The sequence below is a fragment of the Malurus melanocephalus genome, unplaced genomic scaffold (genome assembly GCF_030028575.1).
Source record: "Malurus melanocephalus ecotype Western Australia unplaced genomic scaffold, MMel_1.1 scaffold_471, whole genome shotgun sequence".
Lineage (NCBI taxonomy): Eukaryota > Metazoa > Chordata > Aves > Passeriformes > Maluridae > Malurus > Malurus melanocephalus.
Window position 1 is genome coordinate 380,520 of NW_026623703.1, and position 25,159 is coordinate 405,678.

At 41.6% G+C, this 25,159-nt stretch overlaps 1 protein-coding gene across 1 annotated transcript in view; it reads left to right on the forward strand.

Annotated features, from left to right (window-relative positions):
* DNAH3 (dynein axonemal heavy chain 3) overlaps positions 1-22,593 on the forward strand; it is a 44,999-nt gene extending 22,406 nt beyond the window's left edge. Inside the window, exons 33-60 of the mRNA XM_057380784.1 lie at positions 276-410; positions 1,546-1,657; positions 2,193-2,434; positions 3,038-3,138; positions 3,209-3,314; positions 4,061-4,190; positions 4,672-4,908; positions 5,288-5,391; positions 5,712-6,006; positions 6,500-6,679; positions 7,216-7,339; positions 7,430-7,586; positions 8,468-8,611; positions 9,184-9,850; positions 9,946-10,111; positions 10,428-10,644; positions 10,976-11,158; positions 11,997-12,195; positions 13,021-15,162; positions 16,109-16,334; positions 16,696-16,940; positions 17,272-17,388; positions 18,162-18,316; positions 19,061-19,228; positions 19,710-19,852; positions 20,410-20,614; positions 21,445-21,582; positions 21,762-22,593. Of these exons, the coding sequence (XP_057236767.1) occupies positions 276-410; positions 1,546-1,657; positions 2,193-2,434; positions 3,038-3,138; positions 3,209-3,314; positions 4,061-4,190; positions 4,672-4,908; positions 5,288-5,391; positions 5,712-6,006; positions 6,500-6,679; positions 7,216-7,339; positions 7,430-7,586; positions 8,468-8,611; positions 9,184-9,850; positions 9,946-10,111; positions 10,428-10,644; positions 10,976-11,158; positions 11,997-12,195; positions 13,021-15,162; positions 16,109-16,334; positions 16,696-16,940; positions 17,272-17,388; positions 18,162-18,316; positions 19,061-19,228; positions 19,710-19,852; positions 20,410-20,614; positions 21,445-21,582; positions 21,762-22,115 (7,392 nt within the window). The 3' untranslated portion in view covers positions 22,116-22,593. The remainder of the gene's footprint in view (positions 1-275; positions 411-1,545; positions 1,658-2,192; positions 2,435-3,037; positions 3,139-3,208; positions 3,315-4,060; positions 4,191-4,671; positions 4,909-5,287; positions 5,392-5,711; positions 6,007-6,499; positions 6,680-7,215; positions 7,340-7,429; positions 7,587-8,467; positions 8,612-9,183; positions 9,851-9,945; positions 10,112-10,427; positions 10,645-10,975; positions 11,159-11,996; positions 12,196-13,020; positions 15,163-16,108; positions 16,335-16,695; positions 16,941-17,271; positions 17,389-18,161; positions 18,317-19,060; positions 19,229-19,709; positions 19,853-20,409; positions 20,615-21,444; positions 21,583-21,761) is intronic.
* Positions 22,594-25,159: the final 2,566 nt, after the last annotated feature.

Genomic DNA, 25,159 nt, shown 5'->3' on the forward strand with positions numbered 1-25,159 from the left:
CTACTTCCACATCCTTTTGTGTAATGCTGATGGGGGGAAATGTGCAAAGGTTAAGCTGCTTTTTACAATAGCACTGTGTTTATGAAAACTGCAGGCACAGCTTTCTGTTTCATGTATACATTTCCATGGCTGCAGTTTGCCTAGAAGTTAGTTTTGTCCTGCTGAGGACATTTGCTTTTAAGCTGCTGTTATCTCTGTGAATATTGTTTTACTTGGGAATTCTCTCTTTTGTAACCTGTGTTTAAATGGTGTTCTTTTCTGTCTTTCCTCAACAGGGTATCATATCTGACCTGTTTCCTGGAGTGGTTCTTCCTACACCAGACTATGGCCTATTTATCAAAGCACTAACTGAAAATATTGAAAAACTGAATCTTCAACCAGTTCCATGGTTCATTGGAAAAATTATTCAGGTTTATTTTCACATACTTCTGGGGAAGAAAAGCATGAGAGCTGAAACACTCTTCAGTCACTGTCTGTGCTGTGAATGAATAGCTAATAGTTTCCTTACCAATTAATGGAATATTACAAATGGGGTATTTTTACTGAGTTAAGAGTCATGRAATAAAAGCCTGCTTTGATTGTAGTGATTCTGGAATTCAGGCAGTCTGTGAGGGAGCTAATGTGTGCAGCCATATTGTAGATCTTGTGGTTTAGTATAGAAAATTAAATGGAATCTGTTACTGATTGAGGCAGTGTAACCTGGTGAACAGAMTGCTGGACTGGAGTCAGGCCCTGTTCCCAGCTCTGTTCACAGTCTCCTTGAGAAGAGGTGACCTTGCTTAAGCTCCACTTCCAGCCCTGTGTTCCAGTGCCTCCCATTTCCTAGTATTTCAAACAATTCTTTTTTTTTTTTTGTTTTTGTTGTGAGTAGTGCATCCTGGTGACAGGGTAAAAAGATGTGGCCTGGGGCAGGGTCTTGGGTGGCCTCCCTACAGCAGTTCAGATTTTATGGCTCATGTTCAAACCATACTGTATCTTTCATTTAAATAGGGKTGGTGTTAACTGGTTGGGAATGAAAGCTAAGCCAGGAAATATCAGCTTCAACCTGATAAAAAAATCTTGTTGGGGTTCTTGCTTTGACTTGAGCTCTGCCAAGATCTCGAGGGGTGACTGGAGAAGTGAGCACTCTTGCAGTCCAAAGTCAGTCTGTGTGTGAGCAGGCACATGGCAGACCCTCAGAGCTGCAGTTTCAGTGCCTTTTTGTCAGCCYCACTGGTAACCAGTGATTCCAGTTGGGGCCCTCCCAGTGCAGGGCTGTGCTCTGCAGTGTCTGTTAGTGCACTCACACCCTGAACACTGCTGCTSTTGGGGGATGACATTTAGTGAGGAGAAAGGGAGGAGCCTGTGGAAAATTACCTAAATTGTGTCAGTGAGAGTTGCCACAAAAGCATGGCTGCCTCTCRTTTGGATGGAGGCTTTGGGCAGCCAGCAGAGTGCAGGGATTCAGCCATGTCACATCTGAATGCAGCACAGACACCTCTRTTTCATTCACATAACACATCCCTGGCTTTTGAGCCCTGCTGGAGATCTCTCTTGTCCCTGCAGGTCTATGAAATGATGCTGGTGCGCCACGGCTTCATGATTGTTGGGGATCCCATGAGTGGGAAGAGCAGTTCCTACAAAGTGCTGGCTGGAGCCCTGGCTGATTTGCATGCAGGTAACATTGTCCAGCTACAAACTTCTCATGAACTGAAGTTAATTTGATGAGTTATTTTTCTTCTACTGAGATATGACCACGTTGTATTTGTCATATATTCTTCTGTCTTGACTGCAAAATTTCTATTAATTGAACTATTTTTGTCTGGTTAATTTGTCAGATAGTATTTTTGTCTACATCTACAGGAACAGTAAGCCATGCTAATGTGTTTGTGCTTTTTTGAATTTTGTTAGGCATTTTATTTGTGCATAATACTCTTAAAAATTAGCTCTGATAGGATATTGTAAGTAGCTCCCATAAATATATGAAATCTATGCTGCTTTGCTTTTTCTTTCTTTCATGTGTTTTTTTACAKCAGACTTCTTGCTTCCCCTGTAGAAGTAAGGGAATTCCTTATTTACTGCCACCTAAATCCCAAATATTTGGGTTATTTTGCTTTGAGCTGCTGAAGTCAGATCTTCAGGAATCATTTTGTTCGGTACTTCAGCTGTTCAACAAACCTAACCTGGCAAATTCTGTTTGYCTTTTCACACAGCAAACGCCATGGATGAATTTGCTGTTGAATACAAAGTCATTAATCCCAAAGCCATCACCATGGGGCAGCTGTATGGCAGTTTTGATCCTGTGAGTCACGAGTGGTCAGATGGAATTCTTGCCAAGGCCTTCAGGGAACAAGCATCTTCCACCACRGACGATCGCAAGTGGATTATTTTTGATGGCCCAGTGGATGCAGTTTGGATAGAGAACATGAACACTGTGCTGGATGATAATAAAAAGGTAGCCTAACTTTGCCCATAACYTCATCCTTGAACAAAYACACTCGATTTTAGTAGTAGCAATGTTGTTAYTGCATTAGTCAAAGGAGGTGTGCAGCTCAGGAAAGGCTGATGTGCCTRAAGCATTGCTTTATTTCYCCAATTRTATGARTGGGCTGAGATGGCATTAGGTGATRTTAAMCTSTTACTTCTCTCTAGAAGCCTTRTCCTGCTCCTTCTTTATTGAAATGAGCTTGATCACTGAGGCTTTTTTATAGACCTTTTAGGAAACTGAAATGCATGAACTCAGTTTGCTGACTGAAAGCTGAACTTGCTTAAATTACCTAGTGAATAAATGAATTTAAAAAAAGCAGCAGGTCATAAATGCTTTTCTTGCAGAGTTATTTAAAGATAGAGCATTGTTCTCTGTGTGTCTGCAGTCCTTATGGTAAGACATGGAAAAGTTGAGACAAGGTCATAAAATACCCTATATTGTAAGGATACAGATGAATGAATGAGGAGTGACATTAATGGAATATTCAGTGATTTTATGWCAGACATTGCTTTAGTTGTACAATCAGCACTGACATGACCAGACCATGTTCATGTGATGCTCTTCTTCCAGTTATGCTTAATGAGTGGTGAAATMATTCAGATGAGTTCCAAAATGAGTTTAATCTTTGAGCCGGCGGATTTAGAGGAGGCSTCTCCAGCAACTGTGAGCAGGTAATGTCAGAGCAGTGTGGAGCTGCCCCACCTTGCCATGCTTCCTCTACCATGGTGTTTGTTCTTTCAGGTGTGGTATGATCTACATGGACCCCCTGCAGTTAGGCTGGAAGCCACTGAAGGATTCCTACCTGAAAACTCTGCCTGCAAACCTGGAGGAGGAGCACCGAGAGCTGGTGCGAAACTTCCTTTTTTACATGGGTCTGATTTGGAAGATTAGGGTGGCATTCACAGTTTGCCCACTTGAAGGCAAACTTTTATATTATTACCAGTTACAGCTCAGTCTTCAAAGCCTTTTTCACCTCATTGATTGCATGAATGAGAGCTCTTTGTGCTGTGTATTGTATTATGTCTTCAGCAGATGCAAATTAAAACAGGTATTGTTGAGAATCAGCTTTGAATGAACATTTAAAATCCCTATTATTGGGCATTAAAATATAGTAAAATTAATGCAATAATACTAAGATTGGAGCTGTAGAAAACATATTTTTGTGATTTGAGAAGACCCCCTTTGAGTTTTTGCAGGAAATGAGAATCAAATTCCAAAGTACCAACACTAGGAGAGCTCTTTATTTATAGTTTCCTTAGTTCATCAGACCAACCAACTGATAGCTGACCCTTTAGTGCATCTCCTGGGGTGCTAGTCCCTGGGAAAAGGGCAGCTCATGATTCCTGTCCTGTTTCCAGTTTGAGTACATGGAGCAGGAATTTCTCTGTGCTAAAAGCACCTTGTCTTCACCATCAGGTAATGGTGGTGTGACTTGGTGAACATTTCAGTTCTGCCTCACATGGGCCCTTTCCTGATGTCTCTGCCAGCCTGGACCATTTCTGATGCTTTACATTTGACTGAGGTGAACTGWGGGCCAGTGGGGGATGTGGTGAGTTCTGCATTGTCACACTGCCATTTCCTTTTCTCTGGTAGGTCAACAGCTTGTTCATGTGGCTGGTYGAGCCCTGTTTAGATTTCATTAACCATCATTGCAAAGTCATTGTRAAAACGTCCTCTATTCACCTGAGTTACAGCCTGATGAGACTCTATAGTTCTCTCCTTGGTAAGTACCCTAAACCACTTCTTTTTATTGCATTTTTTCTTTTTTTTTTCTCCTGCCATGTCCCAGGACAAAGTGCAGGTTATAGGGTGCAAGGAAATACCAAAGGAATTCTTTACTGTTGAGTTCATACAGACATTCAGTCACSTCCCTGATCAGTATTATTAATAGATCTTTGACCAGCATACAGATCTTTCACATTTGGAAATTGGTGCATTACAAAACTGAGCATGATCTTGTATGTTCTATGTTTTGCTTGCTGTTTGCTACCATCTGAGGAAAAARCTTAGGACCCTTTCTAAATACTTTCCTTCTAATTTCATTTTTATTTGTGAACAGTGTTTACACACRCAAGATCTCCTTTCATAGACTGGCTTCATTCCACTGAAGACAGTGCCCTACTTTTGCCTCAGGATACTTTTGCAGAAATGCATTTTGAATTGGGATTTATGGTCCTTACTGGCACTCAAAATCTGTGTTTTAGATGAAATAAAGGAAGCTGATGATGAGGAGGGTGAAACCCTGTCAAATCAGCAAATCACCGCATGGCTGCAGGGCCTTTTCCTTTTTGCTTTGGTGTGGACAATTGGAGGGATCATCGATGCAGAGAGCAGAAGAAAATTTGATCCATTTTACCGCAACTTGCTGTCAGGAACCAATGAGGAACACCCACGGCCTAAAAAYGTGAAGCTTACCAATAACAACCTCTTCCCACAGAAAGGTGCATCTCCATAACTGTACTGGCTTGGCTTTTTTAAAGCAGTAAGGGAGCACTTGGTGTGCCTGGCAGATGTTGGGGCTGCAGCAGAGCTGCCATCTGCCGAGCCTTGGGGGGCACAGTGGGTGCCATTTCCTGGCTCTGTGAACCACCAGTAGCATATGGCTGCTGTTGGACTCAAACAGTGTGCCTGAAGCCATCCCAAAATCATTTGGTGATGGTAATGGCACTGGGGGCCTGATTGGGGTGTGTGGGGCTCTATTTTGTGTGCTGAAAAGCTTCCATTATCTCACTGTGTTGGACATCTCACACTGAAATAACTGAGGGTAATTCTTGTGATTTAATCCCAGGGTTTTCCTGTGTTGTGTTTTTCAATTGACAGGGAGTGTTTATGACTTCTATTTTCACAAGTATGGCCATGGGCAGTGGAACACGTGGACAGACTACATCTCAAAGGAAGAGCAAGTTATCGATGCAGGGGCCAAGGTTCATATTGGTGTCTTTATTATAGAAAAGAATTATTTGAATAAATGGTTTAGAGGTGTAAATAATACGTTAGGCTGATTGATGATTTGCAACATTTGAAGCTTATATAGATAATCCTGGTTGTTCTATTGACTGTATAGCCCTGAACAAGGAGTGGGGCCATGGTATCTGCTACAATCTTCTTACAGCCTAGATTTTCAGATAATGGATTTTTTTTAATTGCATTTGTGCTACAGGGTTCCTATAGTGGCTTGCAAATATTCATGTTAAGATATTAGATGTTTGATTTTCATGTTTCAYTTTACTTTCCTGTGTACCAGGTATCTGAGCTGATCATTCCCACCACGGAAACTGCCAGACAAATGTTTTTTCTTAAAACATATGTGGAGCATAATGTCCCTTTGCTTTTTGTGGGTCCCACTGGCACTGGAAAAACAGCTATAACAAACAATTTTCTRCTAAAACTTCCAAAGGAAAAATATGTCCCAAGTTTCATCAACTTCTCTGCAAGAACCTCTGCTAACCAAACCCAGGATATTATTATGTCCAAGCTGGACAGAAGAAAAAAAGGATTATTTGGACCTCCTACAGGGAAAGAAGCTATAATTTTTGTGGGTAAGAGACATTTTTCATTTCTTAAAAATAATTTTCATTTTGGCTTTAGGCAAAGGAAGTGTTTCACTGAGACTAGTAAATTTGGATTGCCTCAGTGGTTTTTGGCTTATTTCAGGCATCCAGAGAATCACAGAGTACCAGAATCTCCTGAGYTGRAGGGGACCCACMAGAACCATCAAAGGATTAGCACTGCCCCTGCTGAGAGGTTTAAGTGGTGGTTGTCTTCAGAGTAGTCCTTAGAGCTGCAGTGGGACATGACATGAAATCAAACCAAATCACCAAAGAAATAAAACCAAATCACCACACAAAGAWAAGCCATCACCCYGAGTTATGCCTGTGAGGTGTGATGGTGTTTGATTTTGGTTAGTTCAATGGCACACAGGAACAACAACACACGGCCTTTTGCTCCCTCTAGTTCAGTTATTTTTCCTTCTTAGAAGAAAAGCAAATTCCTAAACACTGAGGGTTTTATTCCTTGTCTGTGCTCTCCCAGATGACCTGAACATGCCTGAGAAGGAGGTGTATGGAGCTCAGCCAGCCATTGAGCTGCTCAGGCAGTGGATCGACCACGGGCACTGGTACGACAGGAAGGATGCATCCCAAATCCAGATCATCGATGTGCTGCTGGTGTCAGCCATGGGTCCCCCTGGGGGAGGCAGGAATGACATCACAGGTGGGAAATGTCTGTGTGTGCCAGGGGAATCCACTGCTGAACAGAGGRGATGGGCTCAGGTTTGCTGATAAAGGCAAACTCTGCCTCTATCTGTGCCCTTCACTGGCTGGGACATTCCAAGAGAGGCCTTTATGTTCAAATTCAAACCTTTTCCAGGGGACTTAATCAACATTGAAAGCAATGTTTTTAATGTTGATTAAATGTGAATGATGAAAGTTCTTTTAAATTAGCAATGGATGCAATTTCCATTTTCTTTTTTTTTGGAAAAGGGAGGGAATATGTCTTCTTGCTACATCTCTGACAAATCTTTTCTGAAATTGTATCTCCTGCTGCTAAGGTAGACTGCCTGCATTTATTTACAGGCATGTTACCTGCAAGTCCAGAATTCCTGTCATAATGCAGTGAGGAAGGTTACATTTTTGAATGAAAAAATTGCATGAATAAAAGCCCTAGGGTAGCTACAGTCAATCCTGGCTGAAAGATGGAAAAATATTTGAATATTTAAATCTCTCTGCATCCTTTTGTGTGTGTTACAGGACGCTTCACACGACACTTGAACATTGTCTCTATCTGTTCTTTCACTGATGACACTTTGAGCAAGATTTTTACAGCAGTTACTGACTGGCACTTCAGCAAAGGCTTTGATTCTTCATTTCTGAGGTGAGGGATCTATTCCCTGTAGTGCCTTTGTCATCTTTTCCCTGTGATTTATCTGCAGAAGTTAAAATTCTGTTTCTTTTCCTTCTTAAGGCTGGGTAAGATGATGGTTCAAGCGACATCAGTGCTTTATAAATTGGCAGTTGATAATTTTCTCCCAACTCCTTCCAAATCCCACTATGTCTTTAATCTACGGGATTTTTCCAGGGTTATTAAAGGAGTTCTGCTCTGTCCACACACTCATTTGCAAGTAAGTTGAAGTTAATTATGTTCAGRTAGGAGAGAGCAGGAAAAAGTAGATTATTTTTATAATATCAATAAGTAAATATATCAAAATATATGAACTATGATTACAATAGATTTACAGGGTTTAAAATCAGAGCAGTCCCTGAGTACCTTGTTCTGTATTTTCTGTCTGTCTCTAAGGCAGAGCTGTCATTTTGTTCATGTTCTTTCCATGTGTTACATTGGGCCCAGAGGTGCAAGGTCCTCATGTTAAAGGCTGCACATCAAGGCAGACAGTCCCCTCTTGTTGAACTTACAAACTAAATACACAAAAGAAACAAAGTGAGAAAAGACTCAGTGTCTCCTTTTTCACAAATGGCAGCTTGTCATGAACAGGACTGAACAATTTCACCCCAAGTTTGCCTCTTGTCACAAAGTACAAATGAATACTGGTAGATGTACAGGAGATTCACCCTCCTACGTTTTTCATCCATTTCCAGTAAAATGTCAGATTAAAAGAGTGTTAAAGGTTTTATTTCTGCTGGAGGGATGTTGCTGGTGCAGAAACAGAACAAAACAGCTACAAGCTATTCCAGGGAAAGCATAGGCAGGAAGAGATTTGAGCAGGGCTTGGGTTACACCCAGATCTTGGAGGGATGGAGAGATTTGGTACAATAGAGAAAAGCTGTGACATGAGAGTCCCAGTTTGTGTTGGCAGGAGGGACAGGATGGGAACCTGAGGGTTGCAGTAATTTAGCAGGTGCTGGGCCATGTGCTGGGACTGAAAGATTCCCACTGAGTTTAGTGCAAGGTACAGCAGGTCCAGATGGACAKTGCTAACCTTTGCTTTTGGAATAAATCCTGCCTGAGCTATATTTATCCATGCTTTTTTATTTACATTTTCAGGATGGAGATAAACTGATCAGACTTTGGGTTCAYGAGGTTTACAGAGTTTTCTACGATCGCTTAGTTGATGAAGATGACAAGAAGGTTTTCTTTCAGATGGTACAAGAGACAACTTTAAATAACTTCAAGCAGAAGTTTAATAAGGTATTTTTGGATAATGTGCTGGSACCAAGAATGATACCAATGCATTTTCAGAAATAATTTAACATTGAGGTTAAATCAGTGTTGCAGACATTTTGCAATATTTTCATCAGTGAATTAAGAAAGTTTGGAAGATCTTCTATTCAGCATTAAGTATTACTTTTACTCAAAATAGTTCATATCAGAATGATTTGCAATTTCTAAAGGATTCTGTGTTGGTACAAGGGACCAACTGGAATGGAATAAATGTCTTGCACAGCATTTATCTATGCTTTTACTCAAGATAGTTATTTGGATGATTATTTGGGTAATTATTGTGGAAAAATTGGGCCAATTATTTGGCATTTTGAGAACTGGTCCTATCACTGACAGCAGTATTTCTCTGTGAGGTATGCATGCATGGAAACCTGCATGTCAACCTAGAGTATTCTTTTTCAGACCAAGGTAGTAACTAGAACAGTGAAAAACTGCTTTCTGCAGTATTAATACTAATAGATAAAGATTATTATAACTTTAAGGAAAATAATTTTCTGATGGAATTACCTGTTGATTCTTCTTGTCTGTCTTTTCCCTAGGTCCTGGGCCATCTCTCACCTTCTGGAACTGTCACTGATGACAATATTCGGGCTCTGTTCTTTGGAGATTATTTAAAGCCTGGCAGCACTGTCAGGATTTATGATGAAATCACAGACTTAAAGCAGCTGACAAACGTGATGGAATTCTACCTGGAGGAGTACAACACCATGAGCAAGGCTCCAATGTCCTTGGTGATGTTCCAGTTTGCCATTGAGCACATCTCCAGGATATGCAGGGTGCTCAAACAGGACAATGGGCACCTGCTGCTGGTGGGTGTTGGTGGCAGTGGCAGGCAGAGTGCCACCAAGCTTGCCACCTTCATGAATTCCTTTGAGCTYTTCCAGATTGAAATCACCAAATCCTATGGCATCACAGAATGGAAGGATGACATCAAACAAGTCATGCTGAAAGCAGGTGTTGGTAACACCAACGTGTCCTTTTTGTTCTGTGATAACCAAATAAAGGATGAATCCTTTGTGGAAGACATCAACATGCTTCTGAATACTGGTGATGTGCCTAATATCTTTGCAGCAGATGAGAAGGCTGAAATTGTTGAGAAAATGCAAAGTGCAGCAAGGCTGGAGAACAGGAAAATTGAAGCCACTCCTCTTGCTATGTACAGTTTCTTTATTGAAAGGGTGAAGAAAAATTTGCATATTGTCTTAGGTGTGTATGCAATGTGTTGTTTCTTAGGTTTATTTGTTTTTCTACTTCCTAACTGCAAGGAAACTTAGGTAACAATTATTTTTTTATTTTTGTAGCCATGAGTCCTATTGGAGATGCATTTCGGAATCGATTACGGATGTTCCCTTCCCTGATAAATTGCTGCACCATTGATTGGTTCCAAACCTGGCCTACAGATGCTTTGGARATGGTTGCTAACAAGTTTTTAGAAGATATTGAGCTCAAGGATGACGTTAGAAAAGAGTATGAGTTTGTTAAGAAACWAATGTTTGTTCCCCTGTCCYTCATGCCCCCAGTGTGTTTGATCARGAGATTGTCCTTATAGATGGACAAAGCTAAGCCAACACTGGGATTTCAGTGCCAGTCAAAGTTACCCAGATATATCTGTTCCTGAAATCAGGCCAGTCCTTGAGAGGAGAACAAAGTATTTCTGATAAGGGGAAAATACATTTCTGCCTTCCCTAACCCTAGTGTGACTTCATGAGCTTAGAGCAATTTTCTCATAGTTGGCATAAAGACAGATTGTATTTTTGAAGTGATGTGGAACATTTTTCTCTAGGGTTGTGTCACTGTGCAAATATTTCCAAGAAAGTGTGAGAGATCTGTCTGTCAGCTACTACGACACCCTGCGCAGACACAACTACGTGACACCAACTTCCTACGTGGAGCTGATCCTCACCTTCAAGACTCTGCTGAACAGGAAAAGGGAAGAAGTGGACACCATGAGAACTCGTTATCTTACGGGRCTTGAAAAGCTTGAATTTGCATCTTCACAGGTTTCTTTTGGATTTTGTTTTCCACCTGTGCAATAAAGGATTATTTGGGTTTTCATTAGCTGAAAGTGACTGAAAAGTAGAATTAGTCAATATGGTTCTCATTACTGACATTAATGAATCTTAAAAAAGCAAGTGCATTGCATAGATGATGAATATACCTTTCAGTTAAATAAAACAGCTCTCAGTAAAAATAAACTAGAGAACTATTMATTCTTTAGATCAAATGTCCTTTTTAAGATTGTATTAATATAGTATTAATTAAGAGATCAAGATATGAAATGCATGCAATGTTTACACAGATTTTTTCTTGATTTCCTGTTGTATTTATCAGGTTGCATTGATGCAGAAAGAACTGACAGACCTTCAGCCTGAACTGATTAAAACTTCTGCAGARACAGAAAAAATGATGGTCAAGATTGAAAAGGAAACAGTGGAAGTCGATGCAATAAAGAAAGTGGTGGCAGCAGATGAAAAGGAGGCCAATGATGCAGCTGCTGTGGCCCAGGGGATTAAGGTGGGCACAGGGGCTGAGCCTGGAGCTGCTGGTGCCAAGGAAATGGGAGCTGTGATGGGGTGATGGTGTGTGAATGGGGTGAGCCAAGCTCTCAAATAACACAATTCAGATGATGAATGTTCCTCATCTAAACACGGTGAATTTGGGCTATTTGGAGTCTGACTGAGTCTCACAGTCCCACAGCTTCCCTTTCTAGTCCATGTTCCAAAAGCTGTATAGCTCTTATTTCTCTMCTAATATATTCTCATTTCCAGCAGATTGAATAATGAGTTTATGCTGGTTTTCAGGCCCAAAGACAGTTATTTTAGAGTTAGCTGAGGTGATTTGGCATGTGCTGCTTGTAGTCCTGTTAGGCATAACTTTAGAGGTGATGCCACAGCCAGACATCTGTGACGTACAACTTCCTGTAGGAAGCCTCAGGATTCCTCAATATTTTTTTTGGTAACAGGTTGGAAATGTCAGTGATACATAATARGGATAATTTTTGAGATCACAGTATATGACAAAGAATTCAAGCTACACAGTATCCATTTTGCACCTGATCAGTGCTGTATCTAACCTTTATTTTAATTCTCATTGCCAGACCAGAGAGACTTTGATCTTGAAAACTTGTCTGACTTTTTTAACTGTCAGTTCCATTCATGGAGTTACTAATTTCTCTACAAACCTGCTCTCTTTAAACCGTGCAGTCAAATTGTCCAAGTAGTTGTCTGTCCAAGAAACACCATGCAGTGAAGGGTGTGTTTGATGGGTTGTTAACAGGAGAGAAGGTTCTGGAGGGTGATGAGCTGCAGAGCTGCTGCTGCAGGAAGGTTTCCCCTGCCCAATGTCTCCACAGGATGAATGTGAAGCTGACCTGGCCGAGGCTCTGCCAGCTCTGGCTGCAGCAGAGGCAGCTCTTGACACCCTGAATCCCTCTGACATCACCCTGGTGAAATCCATGCAGAATCCTCCTGGGCCTGTCAAGCTGGTGATGGAGAGCATCTGCATCATGAGGTCMATCAAACCTGAGAGGAAGCCTGACCCCAGTGGCAGTGGTAATGACACAGCTCTTGTCCTCCTGTCCTGGGACTGTGGGTGCTGTGCTGAGGTGTGCTGGGGGCTGTGAGAGCCTGGTGCTGCAGTGAGCAGAACTGAGCACTTCAGAGCTGCTCCTGCCATGCTGACACAGTGCCCCTGCTCCTGTAAATRTGACCCAGCTCAAAGTCATCTCCTCTACTTGCTTTGAGCCAGCCTTGAGCTCAGCATGGCCCTGAGGAGCTCTGGGAGCTGGAGCTGTGCTCTGCACCTTTGCCTTTATTTCCCCCTCCAGTCCCTGCTTCCAAACTGCCCACTCTGCTGGGAGAGGCAGTTCTGGTTAGACCTCTGCCACAGATAATTATTCTAACAAGCTTTTTCTATGTGCTTTAATGTTGTTATTGTGGGATTGCACAGGATTTGTGAAGTGTGAAAGAGACCTCTTTCACTTCTATCTTTGGCCTATACAGTTCAACCCTTTATAATTAAAAATAAGAATTATATAAATGCCTTTCATCTGAAATGACCTTATCTAGATTCAGAAGGAATACTTCCAGTGTTACTGATTTATCTAACAGAGGATGCTAAGGAAGGCTATAGTAATTTGTTTCCCTTAATGTGCTTGGTTGATTTAGAATTAATATGCAATTAATAAAGATGACACTGGTTAGTGATGCTGAAGGTTCTATCTGAATTCCTTTAAGTCATGATTTTCCCAAATTATTTGCATAACTAATTCCGTTGCAATGTCATTGATGTTAATTCTTCATACTATGTTTTGAAGTATTTTTTTCAGTTTGAACATGCATGTATTAAGCCTGATTTTATTCTTATTTGCAATATAGGTAAAATGGTGGAAGACTTCTGGGGSCCAGCTAAAAAGCTCCTTTCAGATATTAAGTTCCTTGACAGATTGAAGTCATACGACAAGGATAAAATTCCTCCTCCTATAATGAAGAGAATYAGAGAGAAGTTTATGAACCATCCAGATTTCCAGCCAGAGGTGGTGAAAAACGTCTCCTCTGCCTGTGAAGGGCTGTGCAAGTGGGTGAGGGCCATGGAGGTGTACGACCGCGTCACCAAAGTGGTGGCCCCGAAACGCGAGCGCCTGCAGGAGGCTGAGGGAATCCTGGATGTGCAAATGCAGAAGCTGAGAGTCAAACAAGCAGCACTCAAAGAGGTGATGGATCGCCTTCAGGCTYTGAAAGATGAGTTTGACCAAATGAATGAGAGGAAGAGAGATTTAGAAAATAACATTGAGCGCTGCTCGCAAAAGCTGGTGAGAGCTGAGCAGCTGATCAGYGGGCTGGGTGGAGAGAAGGAGAGGTGGACTGAGGCTGCACGGGTGCTGGGATTCCAGTACATTGACCTGGTGGGGGATGTGTTGTTGTCATCAGGAACTGTGGCTTATTTGGGAGCCTTTACTGTGGATTATCGCCTGCAGTGTCAACAGCAGTGGCACAGCCTGTGCAAGGAAAAGAACATTCCCTGCTCCAGTGATTTCAGCCTCAGTAACACCTTAGGGGACCCAGTCAAAATCCGAGCGTGGCAGATTGCTGGCTTGCCAGTTGATTCTTTCTCCATTGACAATGGTATAATTGTTTCTAACTCAAGAAGATGGGCTTTAATGATCGATCCTCAAAGGCAAGCTAACAAGTGGATAAAAAATATGGAGAAATCYAACAGGCTGTCAGTTATCAAATTATCTGACACACATTATGTGAGGACATTAGAAAGTGCTCTTCAGCTTGGAACTCCAGTCTTGCTAGAAAATATTGGTGAAGAGTTAGATGCTTTCTTAGAACCCATTTTATTAAAGCAAACATTYAAACAACAAGGAGTGGAATACATGAAATTAGGGGAAAATATACTTGARTATTCAAGAGACTTCAGGTTTTACATGACAACCCACTTAAGAAATCCTCATTATTACCCTGAAGTGGCTGTGAAAGTTTGTCTMCTCAATTTCATGATTACACCTTTGGGTCTCCAGGACCAGCTTCTTGGAATTGTAGCTGCCAAGGAAAAGCCTGAGCTRGAAGAAAAGAAAAACCAACTCATTGTAGAAAGTGCAGCCAATAAGAAACAACTAAAGGAAATAGAAGATAAAATCCTGGAGGTCCTTTCCCATTCAGAAGGAAACATCTTAGAGGATGAAACAGCAATTAATATTTTGTCTTCATCCAAAGAATTATCTGCAGAAATTTCTGAAAAGCAAAAAATTGCCTCTGTAACTGAGCAGGAAATAGATTCCACTCGAATGGGATATAAGCCAGTTGCTGTTCATTCCTCTGTTGTGTTCTTCTGCATCTCTGATCTGGCAAACATTGAACCCATGTACCAGTATTCCTTGATTTGGTTCATTAACYTGTACGTTCAATCTATTGCTAAAAGCAAAAAGAGTGGACGTCTGGAGCAGAGAATTACCAACATAACAGAGCATTTCACAGTGAGCATCTACAACAATGTGTGTCGTTCATTGTTTGAGAAGGACAAGCTGCTCTTCTCCTTCCTCCTGACCGTGGGCATCATGAAGGGCAAAGGGCAGATTGACGACGCCGTTTGGCGTTTCCTGCTGACAGGAGGGGTGGCTTTGGACAATCCTCACCCCAATCCTGCTCCAGACTGGCTCTCTAACAAATCATGGGCTGAAATCGTGMGGGCATCGAGCCTGACAAACCTGCAGGGGCTGATGGAACACGTGAGAGACAATTCSTGCAAGTGGAAGCCCATCTATGACTCGGTGAGACCCCACGAGGAGGAGTTCCCCGATTCCTGGGGCGCCCTGACGGGCTTGGATCGCATGGTGATCCTGCGGTGTCTGCGCCCCGACAAAATCATCCCCGCCGTGCAGATCTTCATTGTGGACAACATGGGGAGAACCTTCATTGAACCACCCACGTTTGATCTTGGGAGAAGTTACAGTGACTCAAACTGCTGTGCCCCTTTGATTTTTATATTGTCACCGGGTGCTGATCCTATGGCAGGTGAGATTGCTGTTAAAAAGATCTTTTTTTAGCTGCTTAAATGTCACTGAGTCTGAYTAAACTGTTAATAGTGTGGGCCCCCTCATCTGATCTTTAAAGTGTCTTGAAAGTACAATACAGCAGAATACAGATGGAATATCAAACATTGGCATCTGGCCATATATAAACAATGACAGTAAAATTGTTGGAGGGTGGAATGAAAGTAATGGTGATGAAGTGTCTCGGTCTCTGAGGAGCAATTTGGGCATTGAACAGATTGTAGCATCCAGACCAGTTTATAATTTATACTTGCATTACAATTCTTTCAGTGGGTGTCAGAGGTTTGTCCCAGTCTTTATTGCAACCCCTCCTCCAGAAAGTTTCCTCCCTCAATTACTAATTGAATGGTGTATAGGCCACACTTAAAAACAYATTTGTAAAATGTCCTTTGAAGTATCACCACCCAGATTATTTTTAAATCTGGTTTTCTGCCAAAAGAATTGTGACAYGGAGCCATACCATAAGGATGTATTTCCAGAAAGTACTGATTTTGATRGCAAAACTGGAGGTCTATTTTTAGCCAGATCTAAATACCCAATTTGCAGCTCAACCCCATAAACAATGGTACCCATTGAGCAGAGAGTCAGCCTGGAATGGAACACTTGGGCCAAAGGAGAGGACAGCCATTTAACCAGGACAGGTTTTGGGTTGGGGTTTTTTCTATTAATTCTTTATATCCCTGAATTTTGTTATGTACCTCAGAGTCACAGTGGTGACACAGCACGTGATACTTCTGGGTTGTTGAGGTGGTTTTGGTTGGTTTTTTTTTTTTTAATTGGGTAAAATATTTGTTGGCTTTTCTCCCTTCAATTACATTATAAAAATGACAAATATAAATGTGTAATATAAAATGACATTCTATTTCTAATACACTTTGTCTCTGCCTGTATTAAATTTGCCATCCCAGGTCTGCTGAAATTTGCTGATGATGTGAACATGGGAAGCACAAGCATTCAAACGGTTTCGCTTGGCCAGGGCCAGGGCCCAATAGCAGAAAAAATGATTTACCAGGCAATTACTGATGGAACCTGGGTGGTGCTGCAAAACTGCCACCTTGCAACCAGCTGGATGCCTGCCTTGGAAAAAATCTGTGAGGARGTGATAGTGCCTGAGAATACCAATGACAATTTCAGGTGGGAGTTTTGGTGTTTTGCATTTTTAATGGGTGTTTCTTGTTTGCTGAAGACACTCATACAAAGAAATGAAACTGCTTTTATATGAATGCCCGAGTATGACATTCATATAATTTATGTGCAGTGATAAWATAGAGATCCATTATTAAGATGTCATCTTTTCTACCTGTCCAATATAATCTACTTCATGCCTGCATTTTAGAACAAATTTAAATGTTACCTTTATAGTTAAGCAAGTAGTAAAACTTAGTTTTCTATAGATCAATATGCAAGGTTATATTATTGATTTTATTGTTGTTATTATTATTACTACTATTGCCATATGATTTCTTAATAGTGTGCTTTTCAAATGTCTTTTTAGGTTGTGGTTAACGAGTTACCCATCAGATAAATTTCCTGTGAGTATCCTGCAGAATGGCATCAAAATGACCAATGAGCCTCCCAAGGGTGTGAGAGTGAACCTCCTTCGTTCATACCTGAACGATCCCATCTCCGACCCCGTGTTCTTCAGGAGCTGCCAAAAGCCAAAAATGTGGCAAAAACTGCTTTTTGGCCTTTGCTTTTTTCATGCTGTTGTGCAGGAAAGGAGAAACTTTGGCCCACTGGGTAAGTTTTAGATTAATTTGCTCTTTGTTAAAAAAAAAAAAGGTTTTGTGGTTTTGAAATGCATTGCTGGCATCTCTCTATAAAAAGGCAGATCTGGTAAAAGTAYTACAAGAGTGCAATCTGCATTCCACACAACACCATAAAGTTTAAAAGCTGTTATTGGTGGGGATTGTTGTTCAGCCAAAGCTACTTTTGAAGCTGCTAAAAGCATTACCCTGGAGAAGACTAGAAAGTACCATTTTTTCAAATAAATCATTATACAGTATTTACATGAAATTATAGCTGTCATTCAGTGCACCACTGTCCTGGGTGTCTTTTCTGAACTGAACAGGTTGGAATATTCCCTACGAGTTCAACGAGTCTGACCTCAGGATCAGCATGCAGCAGATCCAGATGTTTCTGAATGAATATGAAGAAATCCCCTTTGAAGCTCTGACCTATCTGACAGGTACAGCTTTACATCCTCTCCCATGTGTTTGTTGGTTTGCTGCCATTTGCAGCTGGCACAGGGATGAAATGGTGAGTTCTGGATTCCACACAGGTTTCTTTACTGGCCTTGCACACACAATGTGGTTGTGGTTGGATGTGTTGGACTGGGATTGTCACTGGAGGTGGATCCCAAACCCTCAGATGTCACTGCTGTTTTCACTTGTAAATGGCTACAATTTCTATGGTCCAGCAAACCTCCTGCTCTGTGTTTCACACGTCAAATAAAACCATCCATGGCCTCTGTTTCACCTTCCCTGATAAATGTGAGCCTGGCACAGGAGGCTGTGGCCCTTCAGCACAGTTTGTGATAATACTCAGGGGTTTGAAGCAGGAGGTGTTGATGTGGGTAAATAACTCAGTTATTAACTCAGTTGCTGTGGCTGTTCTGCCCTCTTTCTCCAGGGAGATAARCTGCTTTTTGGCACCTCCTTTGTCAGCCTTGTCAATTCTTGATTTTTGCTAATATTATTATTAGCTTTATGGAAATGGGACATGAGTAGCAGTTTTTCAGACCAACTCACAGTGCTCCTTAAACCTTCCATCATCCAGACACATTAATTTGGCCCATGGATATTCAAGTGTCTGATTTCCATTAAATCAATTGAAGTATAAGACTTAAAAACTTCAGAGGATCTGGAGCTTTGGAGCTTCAGCTTACTAGAGTCCCACGTTATTGCAGAGCAGTTTTTCTTTGTTCATTGACTTTCTGTTGTTTTGTCTGTTGTTTTGCAGGGGAGTGTAACTATGGAGGCAGAGTGACAGATGATAAAGACAGGCGCCTGCTGCTGTCCCTGCTCTCCATCGTGTACAACAAGGACATCGAGCAGGAGAGGTACATGCTGGCAGCTGGAGGGGACTACTACATTCCACCACATGGCCCATATGAGGTGAGAAGGCAACAAGTGTGAATTCTCTCTGAGTTATTGGGAAAAAACTTACCTGCACTGTGCTTGGATAATGCTGAATACAACCAATGGAAAACAAACCCCCAAAGATCATAAAGCCATGCCAGAATGTTTCTTATTATGAAATATGAATCTGGTACTGAGTATCTACCAGCCCCAGTGGGGATGTAGAGATCATCCAGTACCCCAGCATTTGTGGATGTAAAGAGCCATTCCTGTGCAGGTTTCCAGAGCAGTTCTAGAAAGCCAATGGAGTCAGGACTTTACATGGCACTTGTGTACTTTGCTGCAACCACTGTGACCCTGAGAGCAGCAATCAGGAGGAAGGGGAGGAATGGCAGGGGTATCCTCAGTTCCCATGCTGTGTTTTCCTTCCAGCAGCTGCTCAATGTGCTCAGTGGATGTGCTCCAATCCCAATTTGTGTCCCCCACAGTTGTAGGGATGACACATCACATCCCACCCCGTTCTGTGACTCCCACAGCACTCCCTGATGTTTCTCATGTGYTTTCCTTTCCCTTGCCACTTGCATGAGGGTGGCAATAACAACTCCTCCATGAGTTTTTGATCACCAGAACTTTTATATTGATCTCTGGGGAGAGTCAGTTCCTGGGTGTGTTTAACAGGGAATCACATCTTTGTAAATGGGAAGGTTCTGTCCCAGGGGGGTTTWCTGATCCCCTATGGATATCCCATTGCATGAGGTCTGGTATCTGATTGTTTTCCAGTCTTACCTTGAATACATACGAAGTTTGCCAATCACAACACACCCTGAAGTGTTTGGCCTTCATGAAAATGCAGACATCACCAAGGATAACCAGGAGACGAACCAGCTTTTCGATGCAGTGCTCCTGACTTTGCCTAGACAAGCAGGGGGAGCTGGCAAATCCCCTCAGGTAACTGGGGAAGCAAGATCACCTTGCACTCTGGAAAGGGGCCCTTTCCTGTCACATCCTACATCTCACAGAAACCCAACACCTCTCATCTCATGACTGTGGCACTGGGATGTGAATGGCCCTGCAGAGAAGCAGATGGATTTGGCACAGCACCTTTAAAGGTGGAGGATACCTTCATCACTTTGCTTTCAAACAGATTATAGTTACTGTCCCCACCTGCATCTCAACAGAATTGAGAATGCAGAATTACTAACAAATTTAAAATTACTGAGAAGGAAGGAGCTAGCAGGCACATGCAAAGACAGACAGAATGATGCCCTAAGTGAGTAAGAGCATGCACTATATCTTTAGGAAAATGGAGTAAAATACCTACGTGGTTATAAAAAAATTAAAATCAAATMTACAGTGTTTTGGGAATTTATTCWATAAAAATAGGGGGGAAAAGGAATRTTTGTTATTCACTGCAAACTTGTGACTTCAGGAAGTTGTTGACGAGTTGGCACAGGACATCCTGTCCAAGCTACCAAACAGCTTTGACATGGAAGAGGTGATGAAGGCATATCCAGTGCTTTATGAAGAGTCCATGAATACAGTGCTTAGGCAAGAACTCATTCGATTCAACAGGTATGGCTCAGGGTTTTGTGTAGTACTTTTTACACTGAAATATGCCTCTGTTCATTAGTGCTAGCTGCTCACAGGCCTTAAACAAGCCTTTTACAATGCGTTTTTCTTAACATGTTAGATTCTGCTTTGGATGAATATCTTAGAAAGACTTGAAACCTGTAGCTGAGTACCTGAATAAAGCAATAGTACCTGTATTCCTGGAGTGTGAACTTAGATCAGGTTTGAGTTTGTTRTAGGGGTAGAGCTGCCTACTTTAGTCTTTGATGCCCAGGCCCAGCATTCACAGCACACTATGACAATTAGTGCTACAAGATTTAAAGCTCTGGTCCCTTGATTTCCCTTGTCTAGAGTGAAAGTGTTCACTGTCTTTATTTCTGTGTGTTTTTAATTTGTTTGCTTTTCTAAATTAAGTAAGAGTTTTAATAACTACAGGTGAGATAAGGAATTTCTGACAGGACATTTACCACCTTTACCAGCTCTTCCTTCAAGGTGTACTGAGGGGTTTTTAGCCAGGTAATAAGAAGTAAATAATGACAATTCCTTTGTTTTCTCTGAAGGYTGACTGAAGTTGTTCGGAGCAGCCTCATCAATATAGGCAAGGCCATTAAAGGCCAAGTGTTGATGTCTTCTGAGCTTGAAGATGTTTTCAACAGCATGCTCATGGGAAAAGTGCCATCCATGTGGGCTGCCAAATCCTACCCATCCCTGAAGCCTCTGGGAAGTTACGTGTCCGATCTCCTCTGTCGTTTGGAATTCTTCCAGGTTGTTTGGAATTCTTTCAGGTTTAACAAAATGTGACACTGCTTTGATTTTTAACTCACCATYCCATTATTTCCCTTGCACTCTTTGCACTCTCGAAACTACTTAAAACTTTGGGTGTACCTTAAATAGTGAGGTACTGAGATGTAGTGAAACCCCAGACAAATCAGGAGAGGAGAAAGCCAGAAAAGTGTCTGAGAGATTTGTGTGAGTGSCAGAGTTCCCTGTTTGCTGATCAGAGCATTGTTTGGACTTCTTTTGATCCAGATAACTTCCCACAGTGTGAGCACATTGTGCCCTTGTTTTGCTTTTTCCTGCTGCACTGTGTGACAAGGCCCAAGGTCTCCTTGTCTGGCATTTTTGTACAGGAATGATTTCCAWTGCAAGGATTTCATGTGTAGTGAGTGCCCTCACAGTGATCAATGAAGAGACAGTGATCAGTGAAGAATGTAAAAAAAAATGGGCCTTTTTTCAAGTAGAAGATTGACTGAAGCCAGTAAAAGAGAGTATTTTGATAAAAGTGTCCAAATTCAATCACTTTTCTTGTTTTTGGGGGCCACTATCTAGACTTTACAAAACATGCTTATGCTGCTTTCTGAAAACYTTCTCAGTAGCACTGAGTTCTGGTTGTTTCAGAATGAGTGATTACTTTTGTTGTCATCCTAAAGAACTGACTTTTGTCATTGTCTCTGAAAAACAGAAGTGATGGAAGGTTTAGATCTCATTGTGCTGTTTGAGTGTATCTGGAAAGACATCCCTTTTCTGGGGAATTGGCACAGTGAAGCCACAAATATGTTGGGTTTTTTACTTTTGTTTTTTCTCTCCATATTCAGGATTGGGTTGACAATGGGTCACCCACAGTCTTTTGGCTCTCAGGATTYTTCTTCACTCAGTCTTTTCTGACTGGTGTTTTACAAAACTTTGCCAGAAAATACACCATCCCMATCGACCACATTGGATTTGAATTTGAGGTAAGAAAAATGCAGAAGAACTTTGTTTTTTCTTGAACAACTTCAAACATATTCTGGGGCAGCAAGAAATAGAGTTTTCAGATGAAAGGGTATTTTATTTAAAGGAGCAATTTCAGACTGTCACAGAATTTAGTATACTCTAATAAAAATAAAATCAAGCAATGGTTTAATCATTCTAGGTGATGAAACAGGAGGACACAATGGAGAAAATGCCAGAAGATGGGGCTTATGTGAAAGGTCTTTTTTTGGAAGGTGCACGATGGGATAGAGAATCCTCAGTAATTGGAGAATCACTACCAAAAATCCTTTACGATCCTTTGCCCATAATATGGCTGAAACCTGGAGAAAGTTCCAAATTCCTTCATCTGAACATCTATTCATGCCCTGTGTACAAGACAAGTGAAAGAAGAGGTGTTTTATCCACCACTGGGCACTCMACCAACTACGTGCTGTCGATTGAGCTCCCTTCAGACAAACCCCAGAAGCACTGGATCAACCGAGGCGTGGCAGCCCTGTGCCAGCTGGACGACTGACAGGGCAGGGCTGAAACTCTAAAGATCTGCTTTACCCCTCCATGGCTGCATGTTGTTCTTTTTATGAAATGGGGCCTAAAGAGGTTTGATGCTGATTTGAATGGGAATCTACTTCACAAATCTTGCAAATAAGATGGTGGATTTGTTTACCACTTCAGTGTCCCAGGAGTGTGCAGGATGAGGAGGGAGGAGATGAGAATATTCTGTTGTCAACATTTGAAACCAACCCTTCAGTCCTCAGGTAGAATGAACTACCAGAGCTCTATCATAAAACCATAGCCATTCCTTGATGATGTGTGTCAGAATTTCCATGGAAATTCTAGCACATGTGTTGGGAGCCTGCCTGTTCTCAGAACAGTATGTTTGTGCTGTCATTTTGTCACTTTTTGTTTTTCAGTATTATTAGCTACATCTTCAGGTACCTGGTACATGGAGCTGTTTTCTTCCTCCATTTACAGCCCCACACAGACACTCACACACTCACACACTCACTCACTCACTCACTCACTCACTCACTCACTCACTCACTCACTCACTCACTCTCCAGTAGCTCCTGGCTGAGATAAAGACAGTTTAACAGGGAAAGCAAAAGCCACGCACACAAACAAAACAAAGCAATTAATTCCCTGTTTGCCATGGGCAGGCAGGTGTTCAGCCATTCCCAGGGGCCCATCACACATCATGGTGATTTGGGAACACAAACACCATCACTCCAATGTCCCCCTCTTCCTCCTCCTTTCCCCCCTTTTCACACTGATCATGTCCCAGGGGCTGCAATGTCCCTTTGCTCTGCTGGGGTCCCCTGTCCTGGCTGTGTCTCCCCAGCTTCCCCCAGCCTGGCAGTACAAAAATCAGAGAAGGCCTTGGCTCTGTGCAATCCCTGCTCAGCAATAACAAAAACATCTCTTTATTTATTATTAACATCTCTTTATTTATTATTAACATCTCTTTATTTAACACAACCCAAAACAGAATCAAAAATCCCTTACCAGCCACTGTGAGGAGAATGGCCTCTACCCCAAGTAAACCCAACACACTTCCTCTTCTTGCTCTCTTGCCTGTTGAACTCATAACTGCCTGAAATTTTGTACTTGTTTAAGGCCTTTCATCAGMGAAGCCCAAAGTAGCTTGCAAACATTAATTAAAAATAAAATAGCCTGAACATCTTCAAAGAGCTGTGCAGTCATTAACTAATCCCCAGAGCMTGCCAAGGAGGCACTCAAGATGCATCATTAGATTTGTTGTGTACACAGCACAAGAGAGGCACAAAGATCAAGGCAAACATTTAAAAAAACACGCACTACGTAGTCATCCACTAATTGGGGGTCTTGTGTTCTTGTTTCATTGCCCAAATTGCAGCATTTTAATGACTTGCTGGAGGCCTCACAAAGTCAGAGATTCAGCCATCRTTTGGCAATTCCCAGAATGCTGCCACAAGCACTGAGGGGATGCTGCTGCAGCTCCTTACAGGACACAATTCTTGTGCTGTGCTTAGGTGAAAGCAGCATTCTTTGTTGTTCTATTAACCAGTGTTTTTTATCCAGATCCTGATAAAATAAAGAATGGTGCAGGTGAGGCAGGAGTGTGGGGTGTGCTGGCAGTGCTGCTGTGCAGGAAGGAACACTTCAGTGCCACAGTTATCACCAGTGTTCAGTGCATCATGGTACAGTCAGGAGGGCCAGGACACCTCCTGGATCTTTGCTTTAATAAAAGGGACTGAGATGTGCAGCTGTTGCAAATTAGAGGAAGAAACTACTCTTAACAAATTARACTAAATGATATTTGGCACCTATACCAAAATAAAACTTGTTTATGGATGTGACAGCACACTCACCCAAACAATTTTTAAGAAGGGAATCACGTTTCTCTACATCTGTAAATAAATTAATTAAAATTGGTTCTTGAAAAAATTATTTTCTTAGACTTCATAAGAGAGATCTTTGTACTTTTTATATAATTAAAATGAASAGAATGTCATCATTTTCTTCCAAGTTATTCTAAAGCATCTCCTTTCTAGGGTGATAAATAGGAAGATGACAGTATTTACTGGAAGGGGAGTTAGGGAAGGTTCAGTGGGTACAGGACAGAGTGTGCACTGACTGCCTGAATCCTGTGCATTACAAATTCTGCAGAATGCAGAGGCATTTTAGGACAACTGTTTTTGCAAGTGAAATGAATGGGTAGGGATGACATCTTGTGCAATCAGTGGGATATTTCTTGACATAAGTTCTATGTGCCTTGGCATCTCATACAGGAGTACCAGTTGAGATTCTGCCTGCCCACTGCACTGAGTGCAGATGAATTTTTTATGAAACTCCCTCAAAATGCTCGTTTGCCAGTCTGACCTCCAAAACCAAAGGACTCTAGTTAAAGCAGATTCTCCTTTCCAGATCAACTTCAACTTAAGCTCTGAAAGAAAGGTTTTGCTCTCCAGACTTGAAAAAAGAACTGATCCTTCCTTTAACTGAACCTCAGCCTGAAGTTTTTAACAAATTTCAGTCTTTGGTGATGGAAAGTAATGAGGATGAAGCGCCAGTGAATAGTTTTTCAAACACTTTGAAGAATTATTAGGTTGTCTATCATTTTAAGGCATCTCAAATAATGTAATTATTTGCTGTTAGTTGCTGGTTTCTCAGTTAAGCAAGTACATGCTCATTTGAGTTACGTGAACATTTTTAAAACAGCTTCTTTTTCATTTTTCTTCRGAAGTAAACTAAAACTCCTATTGTTATTCAATTTGTGTAAATCTTCTGTAATTTTAGGGCTGTTCTTTTGAAATAATTTACTTCTTACAGTATGTGCTTAGGGAAGAGTTGTGACTGTACCACAGACAGTAAATTYAGACTGCTCATTTCCATGGCTGTTTGTTCACCTGATGTGTCAGAGCAGCAGTGCCTCCATTACTCACATGAACTGCAGCAATTCCAGAGATTCAAATGAGAGTTTAATGACAAAGAATRAGTTTAAGCTTCCATTTAAACCCCTTGCCTCTGCACATTTTGGTTGGGCTCAGTTGATGCATCCCAACACTGGTGTGTCAGAAT